The sequence below is a fragment of the Saccoglossus kowalevskii genome, chromosome 19 (assembly GCF_978046115.1).
Source record: "Saccoglossus kowalevskii chromosome 19, keSacKowa6.1, whole genome shotgun sequence".
In the NCBI taxonomy this organism is placed as follows: Eukaryota; Metazoa; Hemichordata; class Enteropneusta; family Harrimaniidae; genus Saccoglossus; species Saccoglossus kowalevskii.
Window position 1 is genome coordinate 30,320,601 of NC_140659.1, and position 16,136 is coordinate 30,336,736.

Here is a 16,136-nt window from a genome sequence, read left to right on the forward strand (position 1 = left end):
TAAATCCGTGGCACTGGGTGTTGACGCCAAAAGTGACCGTAATACAATAACATACTAATACACTTCACTCTTTGTAGAGGTTACCCTTGAAATACAACTCATTGGGTTAATAAAGTATATGTTATATAGATAAACAATAATTCGTTTACAATTTTCAGTATCAGCCAGAACATACTTCTAAAACTGTCGCACGTGTGACATGAATTGTTTGTTCACCTAAAATTTAATTAACCTTTGTCTGTAATTAGGCACCATATTAAATATATATCTTTCTTTATAAGTATGCATGCATTTAACAAAAAAATCAATTAAATAAAATAAGATAGTATTATAATCAATAATGGTACTACTATGAATGTTTTTCAATAAAGTGTTAGCGAATGTCTTTTTTGAAAAATGCATATTAACCATATAAATCGAAAGGGTCCAGGGTCAACTGTACAATTCCCAGGGACTCGGTGGCAACAAATTCTAACGTGACTGTCACGAGGCTTTACTCAGCTGATGTCGAGAAAACAAATGCATACATATCAACTTCATTGGTATGTTGATTTGTGTGATATAACTGAATAATGTATTAAATATTGGCTGAACCATAGACCTTAAGGTCTATGGCTGAACTTGCGTTTAGAAATGACAAATATTAAATATTTTGAATTTTCAGTTTTAAGTCCAAATTCATTATCCCCACTGTTATTTGGATCCATGCCAATTTACTTGTGTTATTTTATGTCCCCGTGGCATAAATATAGAAATAATTTGAAAATCACGTGAGTAAACACATTTAAAAGTGGTTTTTACTGGCTGTGTGATGACGTGCTTAGAAACTCGTATGCTCCGTATCCTGGTGGTTATATTTGTTTACCTGAAAGTCACGTGCCTACGGGTAATGATCTTTTTTTTTACACGAGTTCTTCGCATGACAGACGCCCGCGCATGCCGCTGTGGGCTACAACCAATCGTATTATGTGTTTCATACAATGTGAATTTCTATTGACCAATCAACGGAGTCGTTATTATCGGGATTATCGGGAGTCATATGATCAAAATGGCGCTGATGAAGAAGCTGTTCCTTCGCGACCGGAAAACTGGTCGCTCTACACGATTTGGTCTTTCAAAAAATTGCCAAAACTTTATGTAAGTATTATTTATTATTGGTGAACAGATAATTTTAATTTCATGGGAATTGGTAGATCATAGCACTTGGTATTATCCGACGAAGTGTGTGAGGTACGTTCGCTTCATGATGGAATCAATGCGACCCCCCCGTGTAAAACCCGAACTGTCATCCATGTTTGTTTACACTTTTAATGTACATGGATATATGCTCTGACGAACTTCAATTCAAGTTTGAAATATGATATTTATTTTTTACTTTATTATTCTGATTTGTATTTTGACAATGCACAAATTACAATCAAGTGTGTGCACGAATTCAGCTGTCCGGGGACCTGGGTTTGGACGGGGTGCACTGTCGACGTAGCGTTCCCCGAACTTGACATTATAAATATCATACTAAATTATTTCCAATACTAGTATGACCCGATCCGCTTCTGACTTGCGTACTTTGAATATAATTATATGTCATATTCCTTAATAGGAGTGTTTTTACTTTTTACGAGATTCCACCCGTGTTTATACCTCGTCAATTTCACAATGAGTGTGTGGATGATTCAATGTCAGTTGACAAGAACGTCTCAACCCACTCGCCGTCCTTGCCCTCGAAAACAAGATTTCTAGACATCTCGACCCAAAAATTTCTCGACCCAAGACACTTCGACCCAAATTGGACATCTCGACCCAGACACCCTGGGCATCTCGACCCACCGCATCGACCCGACCCTATCTAAGTGTGGCGACGCGAACGTCTATCTAGTTCAACGTTGATAATGTTGCTCTTTGATAACTTAAAATTCTCGCGATATTGCGTATCGTGCTGTATATGAATGCTGTGTTTGAATGAACGACATTTATTGATTCGAAACATTGAAAACAGGGAACATGATCGAACCGAACCTTAAACGCAAATCGACCGCCATCTTTGGTTCTACCATTTAACGCGGTGGGTAGGTGTATATAACGTACGGCATTTTTTATTTTGTACAGCAATAATATATATAAGGCGGCGGGTCGTCCGAAATAAGTGGGTCGAGATGTCTAGGGGTCCTGGGTCGAGTTGTCCAATGAAAAATGGGTCGAGATTTTTTTGGGTCGAGATGTCTAGCACTCGAAAACAACATCACTTTTAGGACATCACGTACATCCTTAAGTCGGACATTCCAATCATTTTCAAATTACGTAAAATCTTGTGAATTTAATGTAATGTCGTCTATTGTGCACTGTAATATTTGTCATGTATTTGTCACAATTTCTTACAAAAGAGAAGGATATTGTCACCAAAAATACAGTAAATAGATTTACTGTTGTTATACTTGAAATGGTCTTTACAGTATTTTGTATTATAATACTGTAGAATACTTTATTTTCGCTTGGAATTTATTTTCGCTATTTTCGCTGAAGGGATGATTCAGTGAAAATAAAATCCAGCAAATATACTTTTTTTCCCTATATTTCACATTAAACTCATTAAAAATCAGTGAAAATAAATTCCATACAAAACGCCCAAAAAGCATTTTCAACGAAAATTAATTCCAGCGAAAATAAAGTATTCCACAGTACATTAATTTATCTAACTGCACACTTAAAGTGAGTCATTATATTAACTGTAAATGAAAATGTTTTTTTTTTTTAGTCAGTCAGTTTGTATGTAATTGATTACTATACAAGTTATGATGATGACTATGAATATCTCAGATGAGGAAATTAAATTATGAAAACATAGAACACATTTGTTTCCAGTCACTTGTGTGTACATTCACACTGAGTGTTAAAATGATTTTCATTCTTAAGTATTGTATATTTGAGATGTTTTGGGGTTGCTGATTTCAGTTTTTTGTTTCTAGTGTGTTACTAATACTACGACTTAGTCTAATTTTGCTCATTCCTGCTGGCTTTTAAGAGTAGTTAATTACTCATTCCAAAACACATGACCATGAGTTAATTATAAACAACTGTTGACAAAACTTATCAGTGTACCAGCTTGTGTCAAGAGATAATTTGAGGGTATCTCATTGACTGCTATTGTTTACATAGCTACACATACAGGTCATTTTAAAAACAAAATGTTTGCTCACTCACCAATGTTTTTTAAAATTTATATCATTTGTTAAAGTATTACCTAAGTTGTGACCTATTTAAGGATTTGTTGTTTTAGAAAAATAACTTGCTTTAGTCTTATTTATCAATGTATGGTTTGCTTACTGAAAGGAAATAAAATATGTAATTTAATGTGAAAAGTGCCAAATTTCAACTACGGCAAATCTAATTTTTGCAAACTTCTCTCATCTTGTCCAATACTTGTTACTCAACTTTCGTAAAAATACTTCATGATGATTGGGATCATGATGGTGTAACACTTAATTTTGAATAGTACATGACATATAACAATATAAATGCACAACATGTATTGTAACAGTCTTTTATGTATTTTTGGAATTTGCTGCTTTCATAGCTTGCATTTTCGGCATCAACCAAAATTACTTATCCACTGAAATGTGTCTGAATTTAAAATAGCATTATTTTTCTTTAATTTACAAGTTTTTATTTTTTCTGCTAATAGTTGGAATGGCCCAGAGTTTGATACAAGTCAGATTAGAGCGTTGGTTTTTAAAGAAAATAGCGTAGAAGGAAGACGATTAATTTTTGATTCCAAGAGTGTTACAAAACTAAAGACAGAGGAGGTGAGTTATAATTTAAATAATTTTCAATTCACTATTTAATTTGTCTGTTATAAATGTCAATTGTTTCAACAAATTTTATATCAAAATCAGCTAAAACAAATGTACAGAAATGATTGAAAACTATATCATCGTTTATCAATTTAATTTGTTCACAAATAAAAGAAAAAATTGTTAGAAAAGTAGTAACAGTAAAACATGTGATGACTAAATGCTGTTGTCTAATCTAACTTTTTGGACACCACAATTTTCCCAGCCAATATTTTCGTACAAGATTTTGCATACTAGTATGTGTTTTCCTATAATGTTTGTGTTTTAACCAAAATTGGCAACTTTTTTCATTAGCAACAGGTCTTTATCAGATTTTTTGAAATTTTATCCAAAGTCAAGTTGATTTTGCTGTTCAAAGGCCTTAACAACAGACATATGATTGTATTTGAGCATACAGTTTTATATTATTGTTTGTATTCGACTATCGTGTCTATAGTCAAAATAATTCATATTTTTATAATAGCATACATAAACAATATATGCAGTTTTTTGTTTATGTATCATTAAAACAACTAGAGTATATCTCAACCATTTTATCTCATTTTAATTTGAAGATTTGCCAAAATTTTGTAAATGATGATGAAATTCATTTTAAATTAGGTCATGGTACAGTAATCTTTCAAATGTTATAAATCTTTTCAGTTGAATGGATGCAGACTAAAAAAGTGCAAACAAATGGGAGGGAAATCACGTTGTCCTATGGCCAACTTAGTAAAAGAAAACACACCGGTATCACCAACAAAAAATAACAGCAATATAACAAATTCACCAGAGAATCTCTCCAATAAAGTCACACCACAGTACCAGGTAAGGCAGCGGTTTGACTTTGAGATTATAACGACATATATATTGTTTGTTTTAATATTAGTACATACGCTTATGTAAATGACAGTTATGTATGTCGTCAAAAAATAATGCTTGAGCTCACAATAATGCAATTATTTTTTTTTAATATGTGTGTTTCTATTAAACATGTGATTCTAATAGAGTAAATATGGTATATAGAAAGTCAGCTATGGAAGATTGTCTAGATTATGTACCATTATGACTGTCTGTAATCAGCGCCAGAAAACGTCATTCAGTTTTGTCTTTATTTGTAGCAAACAAAGAGAAGCGGTGATGTTAAAATGTTAGAAGAAATGGTTTACGGGTCATTACCAATGTCAAGTAGAGGTACAACAGTAAAAGTACACATTATACGACAACCACTGCAGCTTATGCTAAGTAAAGTATTTCTAATGGGTGCGACAAAAGACAACCAAATGTAAGTTCTTAACCATTTCGTGACCTGTTTTGAATCCAGTTTTTCACGTTTTCTGTTATTTCTGTCAAAATCATTGTTAATAGATCTTAGATGCAAATGATTGCAGATATCTTGTTGAGAGTGAAAGAACAATGTGATTTGACCCCCCCCCCCTCCCTCTCAACAGTGTTCTATTATCTTCCATTGAACACATTCACACTGATCAACGTATCCATGATATTTGGACACCCCCCTAATAGTGTTCAACTATTGGATTGAAACAGTGGATAGGATGATGCGTGAGAATGAAACACTATTTGGGGGACATAAACAAGTCACGTGGGTCTCATGCTTTCAATGAGATCTCGGCGGCCATTTTTATCTAAAGTTTATTTGTGATTACAGAGAAACGCTAAAACTAGGTTTAAATATGTGATAACCAAATGGAAGTAACAACAATTCATACAAACTTCACTGGATCACATGACTGTTCTGTTCTAAGCGATGTATTGAATACTGTAAAACATGTCTTTTTCGCGAGCATGTCTTTATCACGAATTTAACGAGAGAACTGATTCGTTAATTTAAGATGTCGCTAATGACTTTATTATCAATTCAAATGGCCGCCAAACAAAGAAATCAACAATGACAAGAGAGATTCGCTAAATCAACATTTCGCTATTACGTCACTTTACCACAATTCGCTAAAATTGCATGCCGCTTTTTCAACATGTTTTACAGTATATAATTACACTGACTTATAGAATTGAAGGGGATTACATTTTTAACTTTTTTCTGCCAAAACTGTGTTGCAATTTTTTCAGCTTTCTTCTATAATTTCTTAGTTATTAATTTTGGACAAAATTTACATAATTTTATTTTACCTGCAAGTCTTGACTAAAAATTCAGGTAAAATGTTGACAAAGTTTGGTAGGTTTAATGCGTGATAGGAGAAAGAAGATGATTTTGGTATTTAGAGGGTTCATCTATGTGTGTGGTGTGTTTTGATTATAGGGATGCAGAGGAAGTTAGTTTATCATCCAGTAATGTCAGCGACTCCACAACACCACAGACTATTAATAACAGTACAAGCAAATTAGATGAACACATTGGTAAGTTCTTCAGCTAAGATTTTCCAGGCTGTATTTATCTGTAAATTTTACATTTATGTAGAATAATATGCTCAAAGGAACAACCAATAATTCAGTCATTTTTTCCAATTGCTGAATTGAATATTCTGTAAAACTATTCACTGGGTGTAATTTCAGCAGATTTGATGATCCAGGGATATTCACCTGGTTTGTACAGGAAACCATATATATTCTTTCGGTTTCAATAATCACAGGGTTTTATATTTAACACTTTTAACGGAATAACCGACAATAAAACACAGCTAATACTCATCCATCAGCATTAACTTTACATTTTTAAGTTTTCTTAAAAACCATCAGCTACAAATGTACCTTACCTAGACTACTTCTTAAAAATGGCTAGCCGAATTGCTTCAATATTTTATATGTAGACACCTTGGGTGGAACTCAACAGATTTGTTGATTTCATTATGATAACTTTGTTTAATTTTGGAGAATATTACTGTAACTTTTTGATTACTAGCCAAATTGCTTTGATATTGTATATGTAGGTTTCTTGGGCTGACCTCTTAGAGATTTGTTGAATTTGTAACGAAAAATCAAACAAACGAGTCTGTATCAGCAGACAAGCTACTTGCACTATACTGTTCTTAGTATGGTGTTATATGCATGTTGGTTCGAGACAGCATTTTTAGAATAATCTTATTTGTTTATTTACAGCACATAGTATGCCGATGGAAGTACCAACATCTCCTATTAAGCATCATAAAACGTATTACCATGACGACGACAGTGGAATAGCACGATCTTGTAAGGAAATTTCGCTGCTTATTAAACCTTTGTAAGACGAAATAATGTTACAACATTGGCTTATTTAGCTCCACTGTCAACAAAGTCAAGCAAAACTTTTAATATTACTGTCGTCGCCTATTTTATATTTTTTATTTCTTCTTTAAAAAACATCAACTATATTGGTTTCCTACTCACTACAAATGTACCTTGGGTGGTTCTCTCCCAGATTTGAACTTTCTGTGATGTTACCTCTAATTTTCAAGTGTAGTCAATATTTTTGTCTTTTTGGTAAAAAATATTATTATTGATTTATTATTGAAAAGGGCTAGCCAGATTTGTTTAATATTGTGACAATAACTTAAATTTTCATATTTTAGTGAATATTCCTGTCATTTTTATTAAAAAGGCTACCGGTACTAGTATTTTCAACTTCTTTTGAAAACCACCAACCCAATTTATTGGTATTTTAAATTATATGTTGGTACCGTGGATGGACCACTATCAGATTGATTTGATTCATTCCTTTATCTAATTAATTTATCTAGTGTTGATAACTTAAATTTTCTAATTTAGTGAATATTCTTATCCTGAAAATAGCTAGAATGATTGATTTGATATTTATTTCAAATTATGTATTTTAAAACCTATATCAGCCAACATGATTTATGTAATTACTCTAATATTAATTATTGTTATTTGTTATTTTTACTATACTGAAACCCCCTGATGGTTTTGGCTGTGTAATAAAGTTATTATTATTATTAATTTTGGACAAAATGAACAGAATATTCTTTATTTTTAGCTTCGCTGTCGACTTTGTCGAGCGGAGCTTATCATATGAGTGATTGTCCGTCGTCGTCGTCCGTGTCAATGTTTTACTTTTTCGACTTCTTCTTGAAAACTACAATGTATATGTACCTTGGGTAGACCTCTCTTAGGTTTGTTCATTTCATGTTGATATCTTCAATTCTCTAATTTTGGTGAATATTTTTGTCATTTTTGGTAAAAAGTGATATTTTCGACTTCTTGTTAAAAACCGCAAGTCTGATTGCTTTGATATTACATATATAGGTACTACATATGAACCTCTCTCAGATTTGTTCATTTTGTGATGATATTTTCAATTCTCTAATTTTGGTGAATATTTTTGTCATTTTTGGCAAAAAGTGATATTTTCGACTTCTTGTTGAAAACTGTAAGTCCGATTGCTTTGATATTACATATATAGGTACTACATGTGGACCTCTCTCAGATTTGTTTGTTTTGTGATGATATCTTCAATTCTCTAATTTTGGTGAATATTTTTGTCATTTTTGGTAAAAAGTGATATTTTCGACTTCTTGTTAAAAACCAATAGTTCAATTGCTTTGATATTACATATATAGATACTACATGTAGACCTTTCTCAGATTTGTTCATTTTGTGATGATATTTTCAGTTCTCTAATTTTGGTGAATATTTTTGTCATTTTTGGCAAAAAGTGATATTTTCGACTTCTTGTTGAAAACTGTAAGTCCGATTGCTTTGATATTACATATATAGGTACTACATGTGGACCTCTCTCAGATTTGTTTGTTTTGTGATGATATCTTCAATTCTCTATTTATTTTGGTGAATATTTTTGTAATTTTTGGTAAAAAGTGATATTTTCGACTTCTTGTTAAAAACTGTAAGTCCTATTGCTTTGATACTATTCATATTGTTCATTTTCTAATGATGTCTTCAGTTTTTTAATTGAAATGTGCATTGCTAACAGCGGAGCTATCTCAGCCGATAGGCTGTTTGTTTACCCTTTGGCTTGATTAAAATTTGTAAAAGAAATTAGAAAAAAGAGGCATGTGTATATGTAACTCATCTAAAATTTCTAATTTTATTTCTATCCAGCTTCTGCTAGTAGTTTCCTTACATATCCATCACCAAGTACTTCCAACTCGAGTACAAATAGTAACAGCCTGCATCGTAGATGGTTACGTCATCAGTCTACCAGCATGGATTTTGGTTATCGACGTAGGTCGATGGATTTGTCATCTCAAACATCAAGTCTTAACAGTGATGTAGTGAGTAATATAGTCTGTGTTTAGATTGTATTGAGTGAGTGTTTTTGTATATACATCAAACTTGTTGATAACATGCAGTTAGTATTTTACAATTCAATATTTTCCAAATCAGTAAGCTAAGGGGCTATGTGGCATGTCAGTATGCTGAGGAGTCTATGTGACAAATCAGTATGTTTGGATTGATGTTAAAAATCAGTATGTTGGGGGGTCCATGTAGCAGATCAACATGTCTTATACTGATTGTTTTGTTTTCATTTCAGTCGTCAATTAGTGGTGGTCAACGAAAGCACAAGATAGGATTGAGTGTGATCATATCACTTTGTAATACGAAGGACGAGAACAAGTATAAACAGTTTCAGACGTTCTTTTTCTCACATTTTCCATTGTTTGAAAGTCATTTTTATAAGCTAGGAATTGAAATTGAGAAAGCGGTGCAACAGAAGTCTTTGCAGATATCTCTGATCATGACAGTAAGTTCCTCTCTTTTGCGTATCCGTACTGTATTTTTTTTCTGGTCAGACTGTTTTTCAAAAATGAGACTAGAAAATAATAGTGCATTTTGTGGTGTGTTGTTTCAGGCTTTAGAAGAGTTTTGCAATGGAATTAGTATGTTGTATACTGCACCAAGAATACCAGACCCTGTTTGGTTGAGTATGATGACATGTGAAAACCAACATGGTCAACTGTGTGATAAATTTATGAAACAATTGGTTGTAGTATTGGATGAATATGATACTAAGAACACAAATTTGTAAGTATATTTTATTCTTGTGGTTTTATGATTAATGCACGTATAAACAAAATTAAATGACACATACTTGAATTGTGCTCAGTGTTTGATGTTGATGGTATTAGTGGTATTGCTAATCTGTAAACCAAATGTATAATCTTCACATTTTTTTTATTTTGCAGTTTTATTAGTCGTTTATTGACAGCAGTGTTGACCCACCATCTTGGTTGGGTTCCTACTGTGATACCAAGTGGTGCTAGTCCAAGTCAAACCTATTTAGCAAAACACTTTTCAAACAATGTAAGTACAGTTTTGCATTTTCAGCCCTGTGTTCTCTCTTGAATAGCCTCACATTTATAACCAATGATTCTTTTTTGACAATCTGATTAAAATAACATCCTGGTTGGCTTATTTTTGTAAATTTTATTAGCTTCGCTGTCGACTTTGTCGAGCGGAGCTTATCATATGAGTGATTGTCTGTCTCCGTCGTCGTCCGTGTCAATGTTTTACTTTTTCGACTTCACCAAGTGACTTTCACAAACAAAACAATTCTTGCAGCAAAATAATTGTAACATCAAAAAATAATTAAAATAAATAATAACTATTGTAATAATTAAAAAAAAATATTTAAAAAAATGTAAGCCAACCAGAATCTTATTTTCAGATTGTGTCTTGAAAAGCCTCACACTTCTAGCCAAGTATTCTGTCTTAAATAGCTTTACATTTTCAGCCCAGTATTCTTTGAATAGTACTAGTTTCGTAGTCCAGTCCAGCAGTTTTAAATAGCATTTTTTGTTAAATTGCCTCCCTGTGGATGTGCACCATTTGCTCTCGGTAATTAGTTGCAATTTACCCATAGCTCACATCATTTGATGAAATTAAAAATAATTTTTTTCTCTTTTGTAGTTTGATTTACTTGGCAAGACTCATCCGTACAATCCATTGTGGGCACAGCTAGGGTAAGTATATGTATTCTTTGAAGATATATGGATATGTGTTCAGCTAGGCTGGCTTGTTCCCCTAGGTCTGCTCAGACTTTAATATGCTGACCTTGCGACCTTGTAAATAATTTGACTGTGTGCTGTTTCTGAGGTGTCTGACTAGTGACCACTTGCACTATCCCCTCATGATCTGTCTTTGTAACTAGATATATCTAGGTTTCAAACATATATTTATTTAGTAGAAAGTGTGTGTTTAGCTTCCACTATATTGCTAAAAAGGATTTTGATTATAAATTATCAAATATGGGAAAATGGTGGTTTATTGAAATCTCCAGCATAGTCTAATTTGTGGGTCTGTCCACCTATTCCAGAAAGGCTAGTTTTACCTGAAATTGCTCATAGATGATGAATTTTCCCTGCAAAATTTTGGGTGCAATATTTTACATATTTTTCTATAATTTCTTTGTCAATTTTAGACCAAATGAACATAATTTCATACTGGCTACAGGTTTATTTTGTGAGCAGTGATGAGAGGTGTCTTAAGCCCTCAAATGGTGGTTAACTTAAATCTTGTGGGGAATTAACAATTTTTTTTTTCTCACAGGGATTTATACGGTGCTCTTGGAAATCCAATGAAAATGGTTAAAACAATCCTTGTTGGCAAACATTCTGAAGTGATTTGTACTTTATTGTACATTCTGAGTTATTTCATTCGATGTAGTGAAATTCATGAAAACATTGAGAAACGAAAACCAATTTTTGAAAACGACATGCTGGGGAGGGATACACCATTATTGGAAGAAAATCTTGATTTTGGCGACTCTGAGTTTGTACTTGTAACCCAAAGAAAGCCAGGTGAAGCAAACCCGTTTATGGATAGTGTGGAGTCTGTTGTAACGCAACATGAGTTTAAAGACAGTCAGGAAAGAAGCGTTGAGCAGACGGAGCCTGCACATCAAGGACTTAACAGTGATGAGCAGGACAACCAAGATCAAGTGATACAAACATGTTGCTATGACAACAATGTGAATGCTGTTTTGGAGAAAAAGGTTGAGAGCATAGGAAAAGATGCCCTTGAAGAGTATGAACAATTGAGAAAAGAATGTGATTATTCTGCAAATTCTGAACAAATCTGTGATAAGCGAACTACTATGCCTTGCAAACTGAAGGAATCCTGCTCGGTCGTTAATAGAAATCAGGGTGATGCTTGCAGTGGTGGTGTAGAAAAAAATAATTTACAAACTTATTCACCACGTAATGGGTACAAGATTCAAGAGTCTCCTGTTGAACATTTGCAATTGAAAGTGGAACAATTAATCGCTGTGGGAAAATCAGCGGTAACTGCTTCTGAGCATAGAATTACACAAGTTGTCAAAAATAAGGCAAAATGTGAGTGCAGTTCTAAAGATGAAAGGACACAAATTGTTAATCAGAGAGACTGTACAGACACATACTGTGCAAAATGCAATAATTCAGTGGATGATAAAGCTTCAAATAGCAGTAAAACAGACTCTGAAGTTAGCATTCCAGTTGCACAGCGAGCTTTTCTGCGACTCGCTTCTCAAGAAGGCAGCTCAAGTATGTTCGATGAATATTTTGATGAAAATTTGGAATGTGACGAACCTTATCCAAGTAATTTACAGAAATGCATTTCTTTAAAAACAACATCTCAGGAAGAAATGAATGAAATCTTGGAGGATATCTCATTTGACGGGAATAATGCAAATGAAGGTGTTAATAAGGAGCCGCTTAATTTGCGTGGAGAGGAAAATCGGGCAACTATAATATCTGATGGATTATCACAGTGCCAAAATCCTCCTACAGAGTCAGACAATTTGAAAAGCTGCAAAGAAACCAGCACAGACAGTCTTGATACAGGTCCAACTGAAAAGAAAACACAGGAGGACACCGTGCAATATAAAGTAACACCCATGAATCATAATATGAAAGCTAATGTTAGGCCCCGGACTCTGGATTATCACCAACCAGAATATAATGCACCCCGTAATCTGCTTAGAATGATATCTACTACATCTACCTGTACAACAGCCAGTGAGTTTGATCCATTCGGAAACCCAGAAGAGTTACCTTTGCCAGGGTAAGAGTTTGTCAAGAATACGATAACTTGTTTTAAGAAATATCTATCATTTAAGATGTTCAGTAAAAAAAAGTTGAAATACCGTAAACCGCTGTCATTTTGCAAGAGACATTTTTTTGTGAATTACACAAGTCAATGAAAAATTGTGAATTTTGTAGTAATGAAAATGTCAGTGACTTTCGTAAAATGTTGTCTTCATTAATGCTATAAAATCCTGAAATCGTAAAGATTTCTGGTAGTGAAAATTATATGGTTTGCAGTAAGGTGTGGAATTTGAGAACCTGGCTGATTTCTAACTATAATAATATTTAGGACCCTGTCAAACATAAACAAAGAGCCTAGACATATACAAAGTTTGAGGAAAGTTTTGTGTCATGTGACTTTATTGATTTGTCAAAGTTATGTTGTGAAGAATGGGAAAAAAACAATAATATCTCTCTAGTGATAAGTTTTAAGTGAAAAATAATGTGGTCTAGAGTAGAATGCATAACAGTGTGCAACAATAGTTGACTTATCTATTCCTGGAATCTTGTATCGAGATAAAAGTGCCTTATAGTCCAAAAAAAAAAAAGTTTGAGGAAAGTCAAAACAAGACTGGGTAGATTAGGTTTGGAGAATGATTGAGAAAGAAATTATGATGAAAAGAGATTTTTTGTGGTGGATGATTGTAAGAAAAACATCTTGTGGAGCATGCATGTATGAAGATGACTTATTAGAAATAAAAAAAAGAAAGATGACTTATTAGAAATTCATTAACCCTAATTGTACCAGCCCCATAGAGATGATTTAAAAGATTAGGATTAATGTTGCAGTGATGAGGATTGCATAGAGCAAAGCGATCTTCTTAGCAAGTGAAGTTTAGTGTTTCGCTAAAATTAAGAAGTATCTTCTACAGAGCTTCCCTTATTTTGGCCCGGTGTACCATGTGATTAAAATTTATTGCATTTTGCAAGAAAAATATATTGTTAATGAAAATGTGTGTGTTTTGTTTGTAGGACTGATCGGTTGGCATCAACAGTGCAAAGTCAGTCGCGATATGAGAAGAACTTTGGTCGTTCTTTGTTGGGTGGTTACTCCTCAAAATACTTGCCAGATTTTGCTTTGCATGGAACTCCAGAGATTGATAAGAAGCGAGTAATAGACGATCTTAAGATTTCAGTTCAGGTACGGGAAAGATATTGAGATATTTCCATAAATTAAAGCGCCCCAGTCATCACACTATGCAAATTCAGATATTGTTGACTTTGCATGGGACCCAGATCAAATAACGATGTTGTGAGATGACCGCACTGATTTAACAAACAGTGATTAGAGAATATTTCCTCTCTTTTGTTCATGTTAAATTGAATCTAAACATGTATTCAAAATGACTCAAATTATCACCACAAGGACATGTCTACCCTCTGTGAATCTTCTACTTAGCAATGATAAAATAAGTTTATTTTCAAAACACTTACATCACGTTTATGGCCATTGATGTGAATTCTACTTTGTTATGTGTTTTTTTCTTTGTAGAATTCAGTGCTGGATGAACCCATTTATGAAGCCCTATGCATTGTGGCTGACACCGAAAACTGGAGTGTTGAATTGCTCTCCAGTAAGAATACACAACCAAACCCTGAGAAACCCAGGAATAATTCTGTCATGATGTCTAGCCTTGTGCATCGCTTACTGAAGTCTGTTTGTAAACTCTCAGAGCTGAAAATGTCAGCAGAATTTGTAAGTATTGTTTTTGAGTGTCACCTGTAATAGTCAAATCATCATCATGTTGTAGTGGTGTCACAGGAAACAGGATGCAACGTTTGTCTTGTTTCATTCCTAGTTCCTGGTTTTGTTTTGTGTGTTTTTATCCCTGGCACTTTGCCTGCAGGGATTATAGTGGCTACCATTGTCCATCAAATCTGTTCATGCTCAGTCATATTAGGAGCACTATTGCAGATAGAGACATTCAACCAGGACTTGTAATAAAGATGTCGGGGAATCTGCCATCTCTGATAGCTTACTAACAAACAAAAATTAAAATTAGCAGCAACCTATTCTTGTTTCTCACAAATAACTGCCTTTATCTGATTTATTCTCTAGTGCATCACTCACCTTGAGGATAAGCTGCAAGAAATTTACTTCAAAAGTATCGCCTTAGCAGAATATTTACGTCTTAATCCTCATTATCAACCGAAAGAACTGTCAGCGGTTCTTGGTGTGAATGCAGAAGATATTCCACTGTTACTTGGTGTCACATGTGTCCATTCATCGTTTGCTAGTTTTGGGTTCATCAATGGCACACATTAAAAGTCAAGTGAGATCATGGTGTTATCTCAAAAGTACAGAAGAAAGTTTATGTGTTTATCAACACTAGAGGGCACTCTGTCATAGAATGGAATTGTGAACTATTTTATGTGGACTTCCACTAAAAACATTTATCAGTCAAGCAAGTCTCCAGCTCAACCATCAATGGAAAATTTTATTTCTGCCCCTATAATGTAAACTTTACAATGGTTGGACAAAATATGTTTGCAGAATTTTGAAGTGATTGATTTTTTTCACTCAATTATCAGTGAGCAGTAAGTTGGACACGTTTCATACTTCCTGGAGTCAACCATCATGTTGCACTTTGTGCACAGACTGGACTCCTTTTTGACACATACTTGAAAGATTAATTACCCTGGTACTGGTAGGGGTTATCCTGGTTACCAGTGTACGTTCATACAGAGTCATATCAAGAGCACTATAATAATTGTAGATAGAAACATTCACGCAGTGTTATATTGAAGACATTTCACACCAGATCTTAACATATTTAATGGCCATATATGGTCATGCGACCTTATTAAAAATGCAAAAATTGCTTATGTCAAAAAATGCCAAGGGATCTGCCATCTCTATGGTTTTCTTGTGTTATTATTTAAACAGTTATAAAATTAAGAAAAGTGAATTTAAATAAAACATAGTTCACTCAGGAAGCTCGTTAGTCCCTGTTAGGACACGTTTGATTTCTGTACATGTGTCCAATCACATTCAAACTTAACATACATATGCACATCCATTTGTTTCACAATCCGATTCCGGGTGATCGTTTTTATATTGAGAATTCATCAAAATCAAATCTTGATTGTGTGTGGACAGATTTTGTTCAAACTTGGTACAAATGCAAGTCATTTTGTTCCTGAGATCGGATTCAAAATGGTTTGCTGGTAGCCATCTTGTTTTAGCAAATTTGGTCCCATCGTTAAATCTCAGACAAAACATTTTCAAACTTTAGATATACATCATGTCACACATGTGCATATTTATTAATTTGGTATTATAATTCAAGATAGCCAAATTGGGGTTGTTTTT

General features: G+C 33.7%; 1 protein-coding gene across 1 annotated transcript; it reads left to right on the forward strand.

Moving 5' to 3' along the window:
• Positions 1-1,015: 1,015 nt before the first annotated feature.
• LOC100368811 (folliculin-interacting protein 2-like) lies at positions 1,016-15,760 on the forward strand. Its single transcript, XM_002740712.4, has 15 exons — positions 1,016-1,137; positions 3,680-3,800; positions 4,491-4,655; positions 4,949-5,112; positions 6,106-6,203; positions 6,903-6,992; positions 8,859-9,031; positions 9,292-9,501; positions 9,610-9,782; positions 9,944-10,061; positions 10,668-10,720; positions 11,307-12,800; positions 13,796-13,964; positions 14,316-14,519; positions 14,883-15,760. Exons 1-15 carry the CDS (start codon positions 1,040-1,042, stop codon positions 15,087-15,089), a joined length of 3,537 nt encoding a protein of 1,178 aa, XP_002740758.2. The 5' UTR covers positions 1,016-1,039; the 3' UTR covers positions 15,090-15,760.
• Positions 15,761-16,136: the final 376 nt, after the last annotated feature.